Raw genomic sequence first — 21,101 nt, 5'->3', positions numbered from 1 at the left:
CTAAAAAGCCAAAACAGATAAAGTTTGCTGGTAATAAGCTCTTTCTCATACATATACTTATGTATTAAACATATTAAGATATAAAACATTTCCTATTTATTAAACATATTAAAGATATAAAACATTTCCTATTAAACTAAAATTTTGAGTAAAACTTTGACATATTAGAAAGCCATCTGTCCCCATCATTAAAACTATGTCTCATTACAACAATACTAAAACACAGGATATCTGTATTTTATATTTTAAAATCCCTTAGCTTGAAAGTTTACTTAGAGATACTACTTTTAAACACTTTCTTTTTAGTTTTGTAAATTTAGTGTTTTTCAAAGTATGCTTGCAGAGGATATGAACAGCTATTAATCAACTCTTACCTTTTTATGAGATGATAAAATCAAGATATCCTTTAAACCACCAAATGGTTTTGCTAAGTCATAAACTTCTTCTATAGAATATCCTTTATTAGGCAAATTAGAGATAAGCATCACACACATTTCTTCTGTTTCCTTCAAAACAAATTTTTAAAACCCTGGTATTAAAATTTCTTTTTTTTTTTTTTTTTTTTTTTTTTTTGAGACGGAGTCTCGCTCTGTCGCCCAGGCTGGAGTGCAGTGGCCGGATCTCAACTCACTGCAAGCTCCGCCTCCCGGGTTCCCGCCATTCTCCTGCCTCAGCCTCCCAAGTAGCTGGGACTACAGGCGCCTGCCAACGCGCCCGGCTAGTTTTTTGTATTTTTTTAGTAGAGACGGGGTTTCACCGTATTAGCCAGGATGGTCTCGATCTCCTGACCTCGTGATCCGCCCGTCTCGGCCTCCCAAAGTGCTGGGATTACAGGCTTGAGCCACCGCGCCCGGCCTTAAAATTTCTTTAATTGCTTTTATATTTACTTAAGTTAATACTGTATTATCAAGTTTTATGTTAATATAGCGTTGCATTTAATACAAAGGAAAGTCTGATAAACTCAAGAGGCTGGTCTGAACCTCAAATTAAAAAGAAAAGCAAAAAAGCTTGCAAATTTACACTCTTCAAGAGTACACAGACTAATTGTAGTTATACCATCTGTCATCTAGTCCAGGTCTGCTGGTCTCTTTTTCACCCACCGTTTTTTTGAGAGTCTTGCTCTGTTGCCCAGGCTGTAGTGCAGTAGTGCAACCTTGGCTCACTACAAGCTCCATCACCCAGGTGCAAGTGATTCTTGTGTCTCAGCCACCCAAGCAGCTGTCACCCACTGTTTTCAAACACAAGTTGATTTGTTTCTGGCTACAACTGCTTCCTTTCATATACTGTCGCCATCCCTGTGCCTTGTGATAATATCCCCAAGCTCCAAATCAGTGTGTATCCTTTTATCTTCCTGAATAATATAATCACTTTTAGGCAATAAATAATACAAAAGCTCCTGAGAATCTTTACCCCATAACCCAATCCTCAATGCAATTAGGCACTTTTTCTGCCATCCCTTCTCTCAGATCTATTTTATTCTTCAAGGTAACTCTCTCATCAATGCCAATTATTCCTTTCATGCTTATTGGGGAAATTTCTAAAGAAAATGTGTTATAGTCAACTTGGCAATTTTTTATCTCTAGGGGGGAAAAAAAGGCAGGAAGTTACAATTTTCATAAACCAGTTTAGTGTGACTTTAAACTAAACTGGTACTATAAAATATTTTTCCTAAAGTAAGACTTACTACTTAGTTACTACTTGAAGAATGGCTCTACCAGACAAAAATAAACTTATGCTCAACACCTGAAGGATCTAAAATCTACACCAGTAAAATGTACATTAATGACTGTAAAGTATTCATAATAATATACATAAACACAAGAAAACAATTATTAAGTGAACTTTCTGTCCTTTAAATAAAACTGCAAACTCCACTTGCTTCTCCAAAAATGCAAACAACTGGTATTCTAACCATTAACATACCTCCCATTTACCTCTAAGAAAAAAATAGATTTCACAAAATTCTACTGATTCTAATTTAACCAAAACCCAGTTTGGCATAACCTGTTGTTCTCAATGAATAGTAATCATCAAAAAACATGTACATTTGTTGATGATCTGTTTCTAATTTTTGTGACTTACTCTGCACCTCAGGGTTTCTGAGCTAAAATCACATTTTTTTCTCTTTTCCTTTTTAAAAATCATGTGTTAAAAGTCATAAATGACTGGAATTTCTCATATGCCAAATACCATGAATTTTTTACCTGGCTTTATAAGAAAAATATATTTTATTAAAATGTCTTGAGCTTTAAAGAAATAAATAAAATATGAAAACTGACCTTGCTAACTGGTTCATTTTCTGTGGTCTCCAAAGCAGCATCTTAATACAAAATAAAATTAAAAATGATGCAGACATATTTATCAAGATCCCACTTTATTCCACAATAAACAGTAGCTACATGAAAACGCGTAATACAACAAAAGTCAAGAGAATAACTATATAACAAAATAACTACAAAAGTGACATTGACTTTTTAAAAATACATTTAAATTTCATTCTTTTTCAGATCAAAATTTCAGATTAAGAGATACAGACATGAATCATAATAATCTTAATTTCACTTAGGTATGGCATTGGTAATTAAAATAAGTAAATGCGTTGGGGGGATACTAAATTAAGAATTTCTTTTCTAAAAATGTTAACTTTCCTTCCACCTTTAAACATAAAAGAACAAATTAAATTTCTATTGACCTACCACAAATAGCTTCTTTAGCACAGTCTTCAGTGGCTTTGACTTCAATACTGGTCTTTATTTCAGAGTTTCCTGCATCAAATAGTCTGCTTTAATAGTCTAGTAAAACACTAATATAATTAAACTAATGAATCTAAACAGCAACTTAAGCTAGTTTATTTTGACATTTCAAGTCTCCTTAGGCTGACCTAAGTCAAACATCTCTCTTTGAAAAACAAAAGACAGCAATCCCCACTTTGATAATTTTTAGGCAAAATTTCAAAATATACCTTAAAGATGATCTAAAGAAAATAAATGGACCCATAGAGGGAAACAACACACACTGGGACGTATTGGAAGGTGGAGGGTGGGAGGAGGGAGAGGATCAGGAAAAATAACTAATGGGTGCTGGGCTTAATACCTGGGTGACAAAATAATCTGTACAACAAACCCCCATGACACGTTTACCTATGTAAGAAACCTGCACATGTACCCCTGAACTTAAAAAGTGAAAAAAAAGAAAACAAAGCACCGAAAGATCACATTTCAAGCTTACCTGGTACAGTCACAGGTTTGTTAGAGTCTTTGTTTTTGACATTCCCAGTCTTTTTGGCTTCTAGAGACTTCTTCCCACCAGATTTTGCTTGTAAAAGTAGAGTGAGCCATTATTCTAAAGGTCTGTTAAATCATTTAGCATGTTTCACACTAATGTATTAGTAAATTAGTTTGACTTTATTACAAAAGCAGCTCTTTTCTGAATATTCATTATTTCTATTTATTTTCAGTACCTCTTTCCCAGTAAGATTAAGTCAAGATACAACTTTTTGGTGATGCCCTCAAAAGAGCCACATGTTTAACTTTCATATGGCAGACCAACATCATAATCACATACACACAAAAATAATACTGTGTAATTTCTGCAGATTCTTTAGAATTAGTCTATTAGGAAAGATACTACTAAAAAGATTGCTCTAGTTCCAAGGTGCTACATTTATTTTAAATAGTATTCCATTTCTTTATGGAAAAAAAAGAATTCTCCTAACATAATCTTTTTAAAAGTAACAAGCATCTAAGAAATTGTACAAACTGGAGATGGCAATATGAATTGACAACTCTAAAAAACCGAGGGAAACAAAGATTAAACCATTTATGGAGGGAAATGAAAGAGCAACCTGTGATTACAAAGCTGTCAAAAATATACAGTTATATAGCTGTATATATATGTGATTGTTTACATGCACAAAAAAGTATCTGCCTATTTGCCAAAGACAAAATTCCAACAAAATGGCTCAGGTTTTAAATATCAAGGAAATATCTACTAAACTCTTCAAGTATTAGATGCTAACAATTATTATACGAATTTAAAACGTGAATAAAGAATAAACAATAAAATCTCTCCTCCCCAATAGTCTTACCTGTTTTGATTGAAGCTTTATTACCTTTAGCAGCTACCGTTACCACAGATTTTACAGAACTTGCTGATTTCCCTAAACCACAAAAGCTGCAGTCAAAACTGGTTTACTTAACTAGTATCAACAATCCCCAAAGAACTTCACAGAGAAAAAAATATAAGAACAATAGACTATATTTTATTCAAAACATAAAATCATCTTTGGGACACAGGCCGTTTTCTAAATCTAGCAATGATGATAATTTCTTCAGAAAAAAGAAATCACTGAAATAAGAATCTACCTCCCTACTGGGGTATAGGTCAAACATCCCTAATCTGAAAATCCAAAATCTGAAATGTTCCAAAACCTGAAACCGTGAGTGCTGCTGACATGACACAAGAGGGAAATTCCCACATAAGTACTTAAAAAAAAAACTTTGTTTCATGTACATAATTATTTAAAACACTGTATAAAACTGCCTTCAGGCTAAGGTGTATATGAAACATCAATGAATTTCACGTTTAGACTTGGCTCCCATCCCCCAGGTATTTCATTATATATATGCAAACATTCCAAAATCTGAAAAAAATCCAAAATCTAAAACACTTCTGCTCCCAACCATTTTGGATAAGGGATACTCAACCTGTACTTAAAATAGCATTCATGCAAGTTAAATAAATTTCTGAAGGTGTGGATCAACTAGAAGCAAAATTACTAATTCCAAGGACATAAAAACAATCCCATAGTTTTAGCAGTTCCAAAAGCAGTTAAACCTAGACCCTCCCAACCCATGCTTCCATGGCTCCTAATTGATTAAAAAGCATTCAAGAACACTTATATCATGGTCAGGTCATATAAAGATTGTTTTGACTCATTCCTACAGTTTCCTAGCTGTACAGGACTATTTAAATTGCTCTGACCATTATTTGTACCTACATTATCTATTACTATGGCCTATTTAACAAGATGGTGCTGTTTATAAAGATGTGATCATCAAAGTGTTGCAGAAGACTGTCAGAGAGCCCAAACCCTTTCTATTCAGAGAGCAACACAAGATTTAACTTCGAAATTAGGATTCATAACAACTAGCAAGAATGGATGAGGAAAAAGCCCAAGATCAAAAATCAACAGATCTAAATTGAACTCCAATTTATATTGAGAAGCTTTGGGGCACTAACAGATTTGTGTACATATTTCCCTATATATAAGGGTGATGACTGCCAGAATTATGTTAACAGGAACCTTATGAGAATACAACCATACTTTTAAAAATCATACAAAAAGCATTCACTGACATCTACAAAAATCAACTGAACCAGTTTACAAATCCACCCTTTATATTCAAGACAGTCCATAATCTTTGCTCAAAAAGAACAATACAAATCCTTATAGCTTGTCACCTAGCTTGTCAATTCTTAGTCATTCACGACTTTTGCCACACGGCAGTAAACTGAACCTCAGTGAGCCCTTAAGATATTTCTTTCACTATCCCTATATTATTATCACAAGTCAATTCACTTTATAACTTCCATCTGCGTACTGGGACTTAAGGAAAAAATAAAAAATAGCCGGCATTAATTTCCAACAAGTAAAGGAGTGGCCATCAGCTTAATCCCAGTCTATCACATCCCCAGTGACTCCACACACTTAGTATCAAAGTAACAGCAAAGTGTTAGCAAAATAAATGCAGCTCCAAGACAAGTTTCCCAGCCACCCATGACCCACTAGCTTCAAGACAAGTTTCCTAGCTACCCATGACCCACTCAAATTACTGCTTCTAAGAAACTACTATATGAAAATTCTGGATCTGCCACTAATAATGATTTTTGCCAGTTCCAGGCTGTTTCCTTTCCTTTTTAATATTATACGAAAGATTACTTGTTTATTAGAGACAGAGTACTCCCTAAGCTGGAGTGCAGTGGTGAGATCTCGGCTCACGGCAACTTCCACCTCCCAGGTTCAAGCAATTCTCCTGCCCCAGCCTTCCTAGTAGCTGAGATTACAGGTGTGCACCACTGGCACCTGGCTAATTTTTTTTGTATTTTCAGTAGAGACAGAATTTCACCTTGTTGGCCAGGCTGGACTCTAACTCTTGACTTCAGGTGATCCACCCCCTTCGGCCTCCCAAAGTGATGGGATTATAGGCGTGAGCCACCATGCCCAACTTGAAAGATAATTTAATACATTGATTTCTATTCACTTAAAAGAAATGACCCTGAATTAATGAGGATTTAGCAGAAATGGGAGAAAAACTGGAAAGGATTATGCCAGGGAAGAGAAAAAAACTTAATAATTACCTAAAATCCCACCATAGCTCACAAAAACCGTAAGGGATCATATTTATTAAACTATTGTATAAAAAGAAAGGAAGAAGAGAGACCTCAATAAAAGAGAAAGAGGAAAATATGTGACATTCATCATGAGAAACTTCTGCAGTTAAATTATTTCAATAATTACTATAGGAGCATTATCTAGTATATATCATTTCTCAAAACTGGTAGATGATTATAAATCTCAAAGATTAGCATGCATTCAATACAGACTATGTCATGTGAAATCCAAGACTACTACCATACGATTTTAAAATACTTTGAAGTTTTAATAGTCTAGAATCCTAATTTAAAAAACATACCTGCAGATTTGTTTACTTTGGCTACAGATGCCTTGGCTTGTCCAGTTTTGGCTAAAATAACAAGAAAAACATTTAAGTACTACATTACAAATAACATCATTTGGATTTAGTTAAGTCAACCCAGCAATAATTTAGAAAGAACTCTGCAAGAAACATCCCTATACTCATCTTTGTATGTCTATGGAATTACTATGGGGGCAAATTCTTAGATATGGACTTGATGTGTCAAAAGGCGTACAGATTTAAATTTTAACAATTAACATTAGACTGACCTCCAGAAAGGCTGAACCAATTAATATTCCCATCAATAGTACATAAGCATAGGAATTATTCCCCATTTCCAAACATACACAATATATCAAGTCAAAATCCTGCCAAGTCTGACCCGCAGACTCAGGCTGAGCGACGGATGAAAAAAGTACACAGACACAGGTATTTTGCATGAGTGCGGCTAGGGGACTGCTTGGCCTTAGAGACACCGAAGACAGAATGCAGCCCTGATAAGCTGGAGCCGCTTGTATTTATTCAGTACAGATTTAATGACAAAGGCCTGGAGCCAACACAATCTGTAGGTACATGTTGCCCCTTCCCCCCCTCCTTGGGAGCAGTCCTGCACGTGTGGATAGGATGATTAAAGGTCTGCAAAAGTAAATAAACTCGTCTAGATAAATTCCTTTATACTCCTTTGTTACCTACTTCTTGCCCTTAGCATCAGGGTAAGAGAATTTAGCTGCCTTCAGCCTGTATTCTCTCCTGAAGCTTTGCAAAACCTCCCGGACTTCCAAGAAGGTTTGCGTCTCTCCTTATAACTTTTCCCATCACCCTGACTGAGCTCCTACATCTCCCCCTTTTCTGTTTTTTTTGCATCAGGTTTTGTTGATTGAAGAGTACAGATGTGTGCAGCAACAGGTTTGTCAGGCGTAGCGATTACTGTTCGTATTCCGGCTTTGCATCCTAGAATTAGTAAAAACGTAAGACAAACATGAGTATAATTAGTAATATCTTTTTCTAATCAAGGAGTGGGAGTCTATCCAGGAGAGATGTTCTTGCACATCCTTCCATATGGCTGTCTGTTGGGCATGTAGATCTATGGCACTTAGCAATTCTAGATTTTAGTTTTAAGTTGCTTTACGTCTGCTGTTAAATTATCATGTAAGGTCACCCAGAGGTGCTTTACCTCATCCCAACTATGTATTGACTGGCTCCATGGTAGAGAGGTGACAGAGATATGCTTATGCTCCCAGTTGGTTTAATTGCTGTCAGAATGCCAGCGCATCTTGTCACTCCCCTACTGTTCCAAGGCAGTCTTGAGGGCTTGCAGACGTGCAAGAACCTTATGATTTATACCCCACTGTAAGAGAAGTCCATTAGACACATTTCTGGTCAAGTTATCTACAAAAGTAGCTGTTTGTACTGACTCAGTAATAGATGCTACAGCAACACAAGCAGTTGCTAGGATGACTACAGCTGAGACTATAAAGGCTCTAAGAGTAACTATGAATCTTTTGTGTCTGACCTGGGACATGGCATGTTCTAAGGTGGCAAGAGCAGAGGAACCTTGCCAATCGTGTATCAAACTGACTGGTAGGAATGTCTCAGATTGTCTCCTTAATACCGTAACACTAGTAATATTTAAATTAGATATATTGTAATTAGTGATACATGATGTGAAGCAAGCCTGTCCTTGCACTCAGGTCACAAACGTGGAGTTTTGGGGTGTAATGGAAATACTGGTTCCCGTAAGAAAAACATATGGATGAGTAGTGCAAATCAGGCACTGATCTGTGTGATTATGTATAAAGGTCATAGTATAATTGTTACTGGAATTATGGTATGTCCCATGCCAGGTGGTAAGGGTGGTGCTAAGATGTCCCAGATGCCATAAAGTGTCTTGGGGTGGCATGGACTCTACTTGGGGTCTGGAATATCCCATCCTCCCTTCGGCCCAAATCATAAAGGAACGGACATGGCTACGAAACTATGACTGTTATCACAATGGACGCAAACATCAGTATGTTCGCCCTGTAAACTGTCGGGGGCTCCAGTCTAAGATATTAAATTGCCTAACTGGAGACTAAGGGCTTGTCCCCCACGACAGACCTCCCAGCCAAAGTGGAATCCATTACTTTCCTGGCTTTATTCTTTAGCACAGGAAGGAATGCTGGGGAAAGTGGCACTGATTGCACTGCCTGGTTTGAAGCTACTGGCAACCAAGAATGTTAAGGCATTTCCTTTGCCATGATGTACCCATAATTTTGTTTGGGCAGGTACACAGTAAGGGTTAGAACTTTTAAAACTTACACACAGTGGGAGGACAGTGGAGTGATATGTAGTGTTACCTGGCATCTTAGTCCAATGTGTGCCATTAATAAGGGACCCTACTAGGGGTAAGTCAATCCCTCCTAGCCAAGCAGTTACATTATTAAGGCTGGAAGGGAGTGTCTGCCCAGGTAACAGGGCGTAAGAAAGGCGGATCCAACAGAGTGTAGCAGGTACAGGTTGCAGGGAAAGCGCGAGCATAAAAATGATCCTATGTGAGTTGCAACTTACACCAGAGAGCAGAGCAAGGAAAAAATTATCTGGAGTGAATGGTTTCTGTGCCTGGAGCAGGATTTGCTCAGCCTTGTAAGTTGTCTTCTTCAGCATCCCCCAGGTAATGTCCGGGGCTTGTGTCGTCTGAGGAAGCTGTGTTGTCTGGAGCTGCAGGTCCTGTGGGGTCATTTCTTTCACTTCTGGTACCATGCTGGGTCCTAGCCACGCCATGGTATGGTCTGATGCATCATGCTGGAATCCAAAGAGGGCCTGAGGGGGGTGTGAACACAAGCATATCATCTTCCCCATGTTAGCAATTCATTTGGACACACCATACATTACTATTTACATCTTTCCATAAAACTGCGGGTTTTATGTCTTGAGAAGATTTAGCAAAGTGCTTTTCTATAGCTGATTGAAATGTATCATTTAAATTGAAGAAATTAAGCGTAAATAACGCTTGTGCTACTAGTGTTGCAGGGTCCTTACTCATTTTCCCCTTTTGTTTTCTGAGCATATTTTTAAGGGTGGAGAGAGCACGTTCTACTATGGCCTGTCCTTGGGGGTTATACGGGATAACTGTGGAATGTTGGATGCTCCATGTGTGACAAAATTGTTGAAAAAGTGAGCTGGCATAGGCCAGATTATTATCAGTTTTAATTTTTGTGGGCCACCCCAAAAACACAAAAGTTAAAAGGTGTTTAATGATATATCGGGTAGACTCTCCAGGAAGAGCGTGTGTCCTAATTAGGTAGGAATTGGTATCAACAGATACATGTACATATCTTAGTTTTCCAAATTTAGGGACGTGTGTAACATCTGTTGCTGTAACTGATTAGGTTCTAGTCTTCTAAGATTAACACCTGTTGAAGGAGGGAACGTGCCTGTGAGCTGGCTATCTGGGTATTGCAGGACAATTTGTTTAGCTAGTCTTGGGGTAAGCTGCAATTGTTAAGTTTCTCTAATTTTGGTGGAAAAATTGATGCGACTGGGTGGCTTGGTCAAGCAGTGACGTCATAACCTGCAGGTCTGCTTGATCACTGCCATAAGCCAGTGGGCAAGGCAGTGAGCTGTGGGCTGGAACATGTGTGATAAAATTGACTGTATGTTGATCCAGCAATTGCTGAAGTCCAAGAAAAGGTGCACTCAGGGTGGGCTCGAGAGCGGACTTAATGAGCACTGTCTCAAGGTTTTGCAACAAATAAACAGAGTCACTAACAATGTTAATGGGCTGAGAGGAATAGGTTACTAGGGCCAGTATTCGGGCTCCAACCTCAGCTCTCTGAGAGCTAGTAAATCCAGATCTAGTGAGGGAATTATGTGGTTTCCACCAAATAGCCGCTTTTCCATTTTTACCAGAACCATCAGTAAAAAGCGTTAAAGCACTAGGTATGAAGGAGTGAACTACTTTTGTTTGCAAAACTACAGGAGTATGAGATAAGAAATGAAATAGTTTGTCAGCAGGAAGGGCATGTTTCATATGGCCTGCATAATCAAAGAGTGCTATCTGAAGATCTAGTGATGGGGCAAGACTGCTTCGAATTTTTACTCAAGAAAATTCTTATGACACCAGGGTCATAACCTAGCAACAGATTGCATCGTCTGTGGCCCATATAGATGACTTTACTAACTAGCTGGATATAGTGAGATAGTGTTTTAGTCCCAATACGTGAGCAAAAAACACATTCTAGGAAGCGCAGCCCTGCGGCCATCTGTCCTATTAATCCTGTAGAGGAGTGTTTAGTAGGAAAAACAAACAACTGAACTGAATATCATGGATCTATGTGATCTAGACGTCTCTGAGAAATAACTTGGTCTATTTCCTCAATTTCCCTTTTTGCTGCAGGGGTTAAATGCCGGGTGAGTCTAGGACAACACTGCGTTTTAGGACAGAAAACAGGTTCTGTAATTTATCAGTAATGCCCAAGGTAGGAGAATGCCAGGTAATATCACCCAGTAATTTTTGATAATCATTTAAGGTATGTAAATTGCTAGTATTTAATTTAACCTTCTGAGGTCTTACTGACCGGGAAGTTAGTATGTATCCAAGGTATTTCCAAGGTGAGGACATCTGTACTTTTTCAGGTGCTACGATTAACCTCTTAACAACAGAGGTATATAAACTTAGTTTAAAACAGAGGCATATAAACTTAAAAGTACTGGCTGTTGGGTCTGCTAGTAAAATACCATCTACAAAATAAATTGTAATTAAGAAATTTTTTTCTACTGGGGAGCAAAGCCTGATTTACATGATGCTGACACATGGTAGGACTGTTCAGCATTCCTTGAGGAGTATTTTCCAACGAAATTACTGAGCTGCCCTTTCATTACTGATAGCTAGTATGGTAAACGTAAATTTTTCTCTGCCCTGTTCTGCAACGGGAATGTATAAAAGCAGTCTTTTAAGTCAACATCGACTATAGGCCAATCTTGAAGAACTGCCACAGGGGAAGGGAGCCTCTGTTGAAGGGGCCCCATAGGTTGCAAATTAGCACTGACAGCCTGTAAGTCACGCAAGTCTCCATTTGCCAGACCTTTTGAGAATGATGAAAACTGGTGAATTCTAAGGGCTCTTTGATGGTTCTATATGGCTGGCTATTAACTGCTCAACTAATTCGTGGGCTCACTGTAATTTCTCTCCCTTTAAAGGCCACTGTTCTACCCAAATTGGATCTTGAGAGAGCCACGTCAGGGGTAGGGGAGGAATAACAACAGTGGTCATTATTAGAAAGGGGTTTGCAGCTCCCATTGGGCTAAGAGGTCCCATCCCCAAAGGTTAACAGGGATGGTCATGATTAGAGTTTTGTAACTGTTTTCTCCCTCCAAATCGCAACGTTAGGGGGCACGTGCTCTGCTTGGCTGTGTGCACTTCCCCGATGCCGACAATTTTTGTTTCTGAGTGACCCAAGGCCAAGTTTCTGGCCAGTTTTGATCACTAATAATCGAAATATTCGCCTTTGTATCCAGTAGGCCAGTAAAATTCTTATTTCCAATTTTTAAGGTAATCATGGGTCTCTGATTAGTGATTAATTGTTTCCAATATACTCCTATGGCTCCGGTGCTTCCAAAACTTCCTTTATCCTTTCCCTAGGCGCTGGGGACCCAGTATGGTAAGAGTAGTAACTGAGCTATTTTAGATTTAGGAGGAAGAATATGCAGACCGACCTTTACATTCCATCATAACTAATATCTCACCTTGAAAATCACTATCAATTACCCTCGTGAGCACACTGATTCCTTTACTGGATAGGCTTGATCATCCTAGTACCAATCCCACTGTTCTGGAGGCAATGGGCCCCAGATCCCTGTTGCAACCCTTTTAGGGTCTTCTCCTTCTTTTAGCACTAATTCGTTGGGGCAGAGTAAGTTCAATCCTGCGCTCCCAGAGGTGGCTGTTCTGATAGAGTGGACTATGGGCTTTCCAATTGACCAAGCTGCTGGTACTGCCCAAGTTTGGAGCAGGGCCTGGGGCTGGCCCCTCATGAAGTTTCCTGATTACTTACGGGGTTGCCATCTTTATCAAATTTGGACTTGCATTGATTTGCCCAATGTTTCCCCTTTCTACATCGGGGGCGTACAGAAGGGGGTTCTTTTCCTGAGTTACCTCTTCATATGACCTGGCTCTCCACATAGAAAACAATTTGAGTTTTTCTCCCTTTTCACTTTAGGAGGCTTTATTGCCATAGCCAATATTTTCGCTTTCTGTGTTTCAGTCCCCATCAGTTGACATGCTCACGTAAGTTCCCTGACCGTAGCTGCCTTTCCTCTGACTGCCTGCATTGCTTGCTGGCAGTGGATGTTAACATTTTCATAAGCCAACTGCAACAATAAGATATCAGCACCCTGGGCATGACTAATTTCTCTCTTAATTGCCTGGGTTAACCAATTGATAAATTCAACAAATGCTTTCTAAGGCCCTTGTCGAACATTTATAAAAGATCCCTGTTGAACTCCGCTTTCAGATATTCGGTCCCAAACCCTGAGAGCAGACAAAGACACTTGTGCATAGGCTTAGGGAACAAAACTTAATTGTTGTTGTACACTGGCATAGGAACCCCTCCCCTGAAGCACAGCAGCTGATATGTCTTGCCTGGCCAATTGATTCTGGTTGGCTTGTTGTTCACACAACGCATCATACTCTGCCTTCCAGAGGAGGTATTAACTGGGCTCTAAAGTTGTTTTAGCTAGCACTGACCAGTCCCATGGGGCCAAACAGAAGTTGTCTGCTACGGCTTCAATTAATCCTTTCGTAAATGGACTAACAGCTCTGTTTGCGTGAATGCTTTCTCTTATCTTTACAAGTGTCAAAAGAAATGGGTTCACATACCTGATTGCCTTGGTGATCTTGCATTTCCGGGCACGTTAAGAGCTCCCCTTCTAATGCCACCTGCCTAAGACAGGGTCCCATAGCTGTAGTGTATCCCTTGTCTTTTTTCCAATTTATTGGGGGAGGGGGCTCAGGGAAAACCTCCATTTCCTCTTTAGTATCTTTACCCAGCAATGGCAGGGACGAGGGAGGAGGCGGTGGCACTAAGGTAAGTGATGGTTCCTCCTCCCTTCCCTTCTTGGGCTCTTCTGCGTACAGCGGGGCCAAAGCAGCCAAAGCAGCCCTAACTAAGGTCCATACGGTTAAAGACGTTACTGGGATCCGTTGCCCTTGTGCATGATATTGTTTAAGATTTTTCCCCACTTGTTCCCAGAGTTCTAGGTCCAGCGTTCCTTCTGCTGGGAACCACAGATTATGGGAAACAACAGTTTGCATTAGGTCCCTTAACTGAGCCTGTGAAACCAAGGCTCTGCTATCTTTAAGCAGTTGTTTCAATACTTTTATATACTGTTTCTGTTGTGCGGATAGCTGCTGTCTCATGATGAAACTCTAGCTTGAGAATTCCCCTGAACTTGGATATCCCGAGCGGGCACCAATGACTTACTGACTGCACAGTCTCTTCGCCTTCATTTTCGGTGGTTCCATCGTAATCCCTTGCAACGTTCCTCATGAGGGGCACCAGCTGCTGAGTCTGATCCGCCGACTCTGGCCGAGCGACGGATGAAAAAAGTACGCAGACACAGGTATTTTGCGTGAGCGCGGCTAGGAAACTGCTCGGCCTTAGAGACTCCAAAGAGAGAATGCAGCCCCAATAACCTGGAGCTGCTTGTATTTATTCAGTACAGATTTAATGATGAAGGCCTGGAGCCAACACAATCTGTGGGTAACTGCTGCCCCCGCTGTAGGGAGCAGTCCTGCATGCAGATGATGAAAGGTCAGATGATGAAAGGTCGGAGGATCAAAGGTCGGATGATCGAAGGTCGGCAAAAGTAAATAAACTTACCTAGATAAATTCCTTTGTTACCTACTACTTGCCGGTAGCCTCAGGGTAAGAGAATTCAGCTGCCTTCAGCCTTTATTCTCTCCCGAAGCTTTGCAAAACCTCCTAGGACTTCCAAGGTTTGTGTCTCTCCTTATAACTTTTCCCACCACCCTGACCAGTCTCCTTCAAAAGCCTAACATGGTTAACTGAAATGATCAACCTTCCCAATGTGAAATGGAAACTGGTAGAACTTTTTTTTCTTTAATTGTTAAGTGTAGATGTATCCAGCTTCTTATGTTTAAAAGTCATCTCTACTTCTTTTTCTATAATCTGCCTAATCATACTATTTTCCAATTTATCTTTTGGGTTGAGGCTTTTTCCTTATTTTTTATTAGAGTTCCTTATATATATTAAGAAAATTAACACATAGGTTAACAATTTTTTTAAAAAGTCACTCAAAATACTGATGCACTAATACATTTTATGTAGTCAAATGTCTTCCTGATTGAGAACTTCTCAACCTAAATTTTACAAAAATATTCTCCACACTGTTATCATCTTATGTATCATAGTAAATCTTTGATCCAACTTCAGTTTGATATAAGTGCTTTTACTTTTTTTTTTTTTTGAGATAGAGTCTCGCTCTGTTGCCCAGGCTGAGTGGCACAACCTCAGCTCATTACAACCTCCACCTCCCAGGTCCAAGCGATTCTCCTGCCTCAGCCTCCTGGGTACCTGGGTCTACAGAAGAGCACCACCACACTCAGCTAATTTTTGTATTTTTAGTAGAGACAGGATTTTACCATGTTGGCCAGGCTGGTCTCAAACTCCTGGCCTCAAGTGATCCAGCCACCTTGGCCTCCCAAAGTGCTGGGATTACAGGCAGGAGCCACTGCACTAAGCAGAGTGCTTTTACTTTAATCAAAAGTAAAAAAAAAAAAAAGTAGCTAATGACTAATTCATCTTTTCCCAACCAATATGAAATATCATACAAATTTACTGATGTTCTGTATGTTTTGGGAAATATCTCTGGATTCTCTTCTGTCCTACTTTTTTGTCTATGTAACTATGTGAAACGATTCTAAATCTTTGAACTTTGTAATATATTTTAATATTTATTGTGGTTAGTCTGTTTTCATTGTTTTCTTTAAAAAACTGTCCTGCCTATTCTTCTATGTTAATTTCTTAAACTTAGAATCAGCTTATGTAATTTAAAATGTTTTATCGCTATTATTCTTTATACTTAGGGTATAAAGAAAAAAAGGTTTAGCTGGACGAGGTGGTTCTGGCCTGTAATACCAGCTACTCAGGAGGATGAGGTAGAAGAAGCACTTGAACCTGGGAGGTGGAGACTGCAGTGAACTGAGATTCCACAACTGAACTTCAGCCTGGGCAACAGAAAAAAAAGAAAAAAAGAAAAAAAGAAAAAAAAGGCATTTTATAACAGTGAAGCTTTCTATCCAAGAATGTTGTTTTTTCATTTAAGACTCATTTTATGCCTTTTAATATTTTAGTTTTCTTTTTATAACTTCTACCATTTTTATTACTGTAAATGGACTTTAATATCAGATTACATAAGGAGCTCTTCTTTATAAATAAAGAATTAAACATTACATATCAGAGAATTAAGATAGGTAATTATAATTAAATAGCACTGTATAATTGATTCTCTTAGGTTCTCCATCATACTATCATATTTGCAAATAATGGTGTATCCTACTTTCCAATTTCCACGCCTCTTGAATTACATTGTACTGGTTAATGGTTATTAGTTTTAAAAAATATTTATTTTAACTCAAAGAGGTGCTGATGCATAGTCTCAGTTTAATGGGAATGCCTCTAATGCATTATTAAGCATATTATTATGCATATGCTGGCTTTTAACATATGTGTACTTGTATATGTGTGTGCATAAAAAAGGTATATCTACACACATACATATCATATTTAAGAAACTTTTTTTTTTTTTTGAGACAGGGTCTCACTCTGTTGCATAGGCTGGGGTACAGTAGCATGATCACAGCTCACTGAAGCCTTGACCTCCTGGGCTCAAGCAATCCTCCCAGATCAGCTTTGCAAGTAACTGGCACATGCCGACATGCCCAGATAATTTCTTAATTTCTGATACAGACTAGGTCTCACTACGGTTGCCCACGCTAATAATTCTTTTTTAAATGCTAGAAATGGATGTTGAAGTTAATACCCCTTTCAGTATTTACGGAAAGGTTCATACATTCCTTTTTTTAATATGGTAGAATTGAATTAAAAAATTTCCTCATTTTGAACCATCTCTATACTTCCAATACAACCCTCTCTTGAGAATAGTTCATTATTCAAAGTGCTCGCAGACACTGTATGTTAAAATTTTACACTAAAATTTAACATTATTATTCCTAAATATAATTGTTCTACAGTTTTATGAAAGCTGTCAGCATTAACAAAATACTTAACTTTCACCTTTGTGATAATTGTAAATTCACATGGAGTTGCATGAAGTAAGAGGGAGAGACCCCATATACCCTTTACCCAGTTTCCCTCCAATGGTTAACACTTTGTATAACTGTAATACAGTATCACAGACAGAAAATGGATACAATTGATACAATCTACCAACATCCAGATTTCACTCATTTTACATGCAATGTGTACTTAGCTCTGTGAAATTTTATCACAGGTATCAGTGTGACTACCACCAGCCAAGATACAGAACAGTTCCTTCATAATGATCTCTTCTAAAACTCATTTATAGCAATAGCCACCTCCCTCCCACCAACAGTGACAATCCCTAATCTGTTCTCTCTCTGTAATTTCATTTCAGTATGATATACATGCAATTTTATAATATAAAACTTTTTAAAATAGTCATTCATCCACTGAAGAACATTTGGGTTGTTTCCAGTTTGGGACAATCATAAACAAAGTACCCATAAATATTCGTGTATAGGCTTTCGTATGAGTGTAAGTTTTCATTTCTCTGGGATGAGTGCTCAAGAGTATAAGTGCTAAGTCACATGGTAAGCACATATTTAGTTTTGTTAAGTTAAACTTCCATACTCTTTTCCAGAATGGCTGTACTATTTCACAACTGCTCTTGCACACAATGTATGAGTTTCTCTACATACACATCAGCATTTGGTGCTATCATTATTTTTTATATTAGCCATTCAGATAGGTGTGTAGTGTCTTTGTCAGTATTTGATGTATTAGCCTGTTCCCCCACCTTTTCTCATTCCCCCTTTTATAGGAAGCTTTCCCTTCCCCTGAATGCCACGGTATAGCTGAAATCGATATTGCTTTCTAAAAGATTTGGTAGAACTCACATGTGGGAGTTCCCACAGGTGAGCAGAGGGTTTTTATTGTGGAAATAACTGACTTAAGCAAACAAACAAGAGGAGATCTCTGAATGGTGTGAATCTTTCTTTAAACATTTTCTGAAATATTTTAAATTACTGACAACAAACATTACTTTTATAATTAGATTTAAAAGAAAGCCATTTTCAGCTAGGAATTGAAAAGGTAAAAAGAAAAGGGGACATACTATTTAAAAAGAAAAGCCACAGAAAAAGAAAACAATCATTCGATCAAGGAAGTTTCATCAGAGATGAGCCTTACAGGATAAATCAGAATCTGTCCCCTAACTCCCCCCAAAAGGAGTCTTAACTGACTTTTTATCTTCAGTACCTTGCCTGTGACCTACTAAGTGCTTACTAAAGTTAAATGAAGTCAGACATCAATTCCATGCAAATAGACAGCATAAATAAAGAAGCAATGAAACAACATGGAAAATAAAATAAATAAATAAATAAATTATTCTGAGTGACTAGAAAATAGTACACAGTTGACTGTTAATAGGTTCAAAAGATAATCTGGGGTCAAAGGGCAAATAATAATTTATGGAAAGTCAAAGAATTTGGACTTTATTCCACTGGTCACTAAAAGTAGAATGATCAGATCTGCTTTAAAGAGACCTCTGGGCAACAATGTGTATAATGAAGCAGAGAATGGAATAAAAAATACCAGTCAGGAAGCTATCTTCAAAAGTTCAAATGTGAGACGATAGGTCTGAATTAAAAGGAGTTATAGGCATGATGGAGCTACGTATAAAGAATCTGAGAGCTGAAGTAGATTCAAGGGAAAATACGGATCCGCCACTGACCAGCTGAAAAGAGGAAGGATGTTATCTAAATCTGAGTTATGTCAAAGAGAAGAAAAGAGAAGACAGGGTTAAGAATTACTCTACTGGATGATTAGTAGTAATTGTAATATAAGAAACTGAGAAGAGTATACTCCAGGGGATAGAAGAGTTTATGTATGTATGGGAGATGTCCTTAAAGACTGAGAGGAAAGAAATCACCCAGGAAGAGGGCCAGGCATGGTGGCTCACACCTGTAATCCCAAAACTTTGGGAGGCCGAGGTGGGTGCATCACTTAAGGTCAGGAGTTTGAGACCAGCCTGGCCCAACATGGTGAAACCCCATGTCTACTTAAAAAAAAAGAAAAAAAGAAAAATCAGGCAGGCATAGTGTCACATACCTGTAATCCCAGCTATTCGGGAGGGTGAGGCAGGAGAATCACTTGAACCTGGGAGGCAGCGGTTGCAGTGAGTCAAAATCATGCCACTGTACTCCAGACTAGGCAACAGAGCGAAACTCCATCTCAATAAAAGAAAAAAAAAAAAAAAGAAACCACCCAGGAAGAAAAGTATGACATGAGAAGAGGAAAAGATTGTTAGGAAAACTAGAAAGGCTGGAGAAAAGTAGTGATTCAGGGAGATCATGAAGTTTTCATTCCTGAGGGAGGTAATTTACTATATGCACAAAGCTTTGGAATCATAAAGTTTTGCATTCAAATTCTAACTCCTCCATGTGATCCTGACTCATTTAACCTTTCTGAATCTATCTCTTCTAGAAAATCAGAACTATATATTTATTTGAGGTGCAGTCTCGCTCTTGTCATCCAGGCTGGAGTGCAGTGGCACGATCTTGGCTCACTGCAACCCCTGCCTCCCAGATTCAAGAGACTCTCGTGTCTCGGCCTCCAGAGTAGCTGGGACTACCACCACCACACGCGGCTAATCTTTGTATTTTTAGTAGAGACAAGGTTTCACCATGTTGGCCAGGCTGGTCTTGAACTCCTGACCTCAGGTGATCTGCCTGCCTCAACCTCCCAAAGTGCTGGGATTATAGGCACAAGCCACTGCACCCAGCCTAACATTAACTATAACTCAAAGAACGGTCTGAAAGATTAAACAAAATAACATAAATATACCATGTGCCCAGCATAAATATCATACCCACAAATGTTAGACTTCTTTTCCTTGTTTTCTCTCTTCTGGTACAGATTATGTTAGCAGGCCTGTCTACTTAACAAATCATTTTTACCTTATTTTGTATACTAAATTCTAACTTTAAAACAAACTAATCCTGCATCACCTTTACCCTGGTTCTGCTTTTGCTCTGTGTCACAGAACTTCTCATTTTCTAAAACTTGTGTTATTTAATGTTTATTTTATATTTAATATTTGTCATCTCAAGTTAAAAATGTAAACTGTCTGGGGGGATGCCTATTTGGTCCACTGATACATCCTAAGCCTCTACAAAGTGCCCCCTATCATGGGCATATAATAGGTACTCAATAATTACTATTTTTCTTTTTAATTAGTACTGGGTAAGAGCTCTAATGTTTCCATTTATGATCAAATTACACTTGTTTCCTCCCTGTGCTTATAATCAAATTTATCCTTAAAACTGCCCTAATTAACTCTGTCACTCTTCAATCTGAGCGGATCTCAAAAAATTATCAAGTACCCTTCTTTCTCACCTGTCACTTTCTCAGCCCCGTTTTATAGGTTCCTTTTTCTTTCTACATTTATATTGGAAGGAAGTACTTAGCTTTTCAAAATTTAGACCTTAAACTTAAAAAAATTCCCAAGTATCTCACTTTCAATGCCACATGATTGGCTGACTAAAGAATATCTCCAGCAGATACCTGTGACAGCTGAAATTTGGTAATGTTGAAATCTAAGGTCCTAACCCCAAATTCAAAGGTACCACTGTGAGTTTTCCAATTGTAATCAATAATATCATCACACTCTTAGTAAAGCCTATCAGGACTGAAACTTGGAAATGTTTTAATTACTTAAAAAATTTTTTTAAACTCATTTACTGAAAAATTCCATATAATAAAATGCAAATTTTACCTCCTCACATCACTTAACCTTTTTCACATCAGGTCTTAATCATTCCAAAGTGAAGCCCAACTGTGTTTTCTCAGTGGGATTTTTACATCTCTCCAATTTATCCAATCTATATAAGAATCCTAAACAATTAGTGAGTGGCTCCATATTCTCTACTGCAATTTCCCAGAGTCTGTAACAAATTGTTACTAGCTCTTATACAGAAAAACTAGAGTGTACTTTTGCCAAGCTTAGGAAACAGTGGACTGAACAAAGCTAAATAGGTTTCTTTCCTGAAGGACTTCATAAAATGTGTTCTGTGAATTATTTTTTCAAAAGAGAAAAAATAGCTGTAACACACACCCCAAACTTTTTTACCCAAAATGTCTT

The 21,101-nt window shown here is 38.2% G+C and overlaps 2 protein-coding genes across 8 annotated transcripts in view; both read right to left on the bottom strand.

Annotated features, from left to right (window-relative positions):
* ZNF638 (zinc finger protein 638) overlaps nt 1-21,101 on the bottom strand; it is a 101,451-nt gene that overhangs the window by 27,224 nt on the left and 53,126 nt on the right. For 5 of the 6 annotated variants that reach the window (XM_033175032.1, XM_033175033.1, XM_033175034.1 and 2 more), the window contains 6 exons: nt 6,696-6,746; nt 4,088-4,159; nt 3,229-3,315; nt 2,697-2,765; nt 2,280-2,320; nt 375-506 (listed from right to left, as the gene is read on the bottom strand). In XM_033175032.1, coding sequence (XP_033030923.1) covers nt 375-506; nt 2,280-2,320; nt 2,697-2,765; nt 3,229-3,315; nt 4,088-4,159; nt 6,696-6,746 — 452 coding nt within the window. The remainder of the gene's footprint in view (nt 1-374; nt 507-2,279; nt 2,321-2,696; nt 2,766-3,228; nt 3,316-4,087; nt 4,160-6,695; nt 6,747-21,101) is intronic. The other variant, XM_033175036.1, reaches the window with a different exon arrangement.
* On the bottom strand, nt 7,131-15,738 carry LOC117062003 (periphilin-1-like). 2 transcript variants are annotated; one of them, XM_033175039.1, is made up of 3 exons: nt 14,159-15,738; nt 9,246-9,497; nt 7,131-7,649 (listed from the first exon to the last, which is right to left on the bottom strand). In XM_033175039.1, the coding sequence occupies exons 1-3, from the start codon at nt 14,222-14,224 to the stop codon at nt 7,623-7,625; spliced, it is 345 nt and encodes a 114-aa protein (XP_033030930.1). In that variant the 5' UTR covers nt 14,225-15,738; the 3' UTR covers nt 7,131-7,622. The 2 variants fall into 2 exon arrangements, with proteins under 2 accessions (XP_033030930.1, XP_033030929.1); XM_033175038.1 differs by lacking the exon at nt 14,159-15,738 and adding an exon at nt 13,555-14,032.

The sequence above is a fragment of the Trachypithecus francoisi genome, unplaced genomic scaffold (genome assembly GCF_009764315.1).
Source record: "Trachypithecus francoisi isolate TF-2019V2 unplaced genomic scaffold, Tfra_2.0 Lachesis_group17, whole genome shotgun sequence".
In the NCBI taxonomy this organism is placed as follows: Eukaryota; Metazoa; Chordata; class Mammalia; order Primates; family Cercopithecidae; genus Trachypithecus; species Trachypithecus francoisi.
This window is presented reverse-complemented; position numbering and strand designations above follow the sequence as displayed.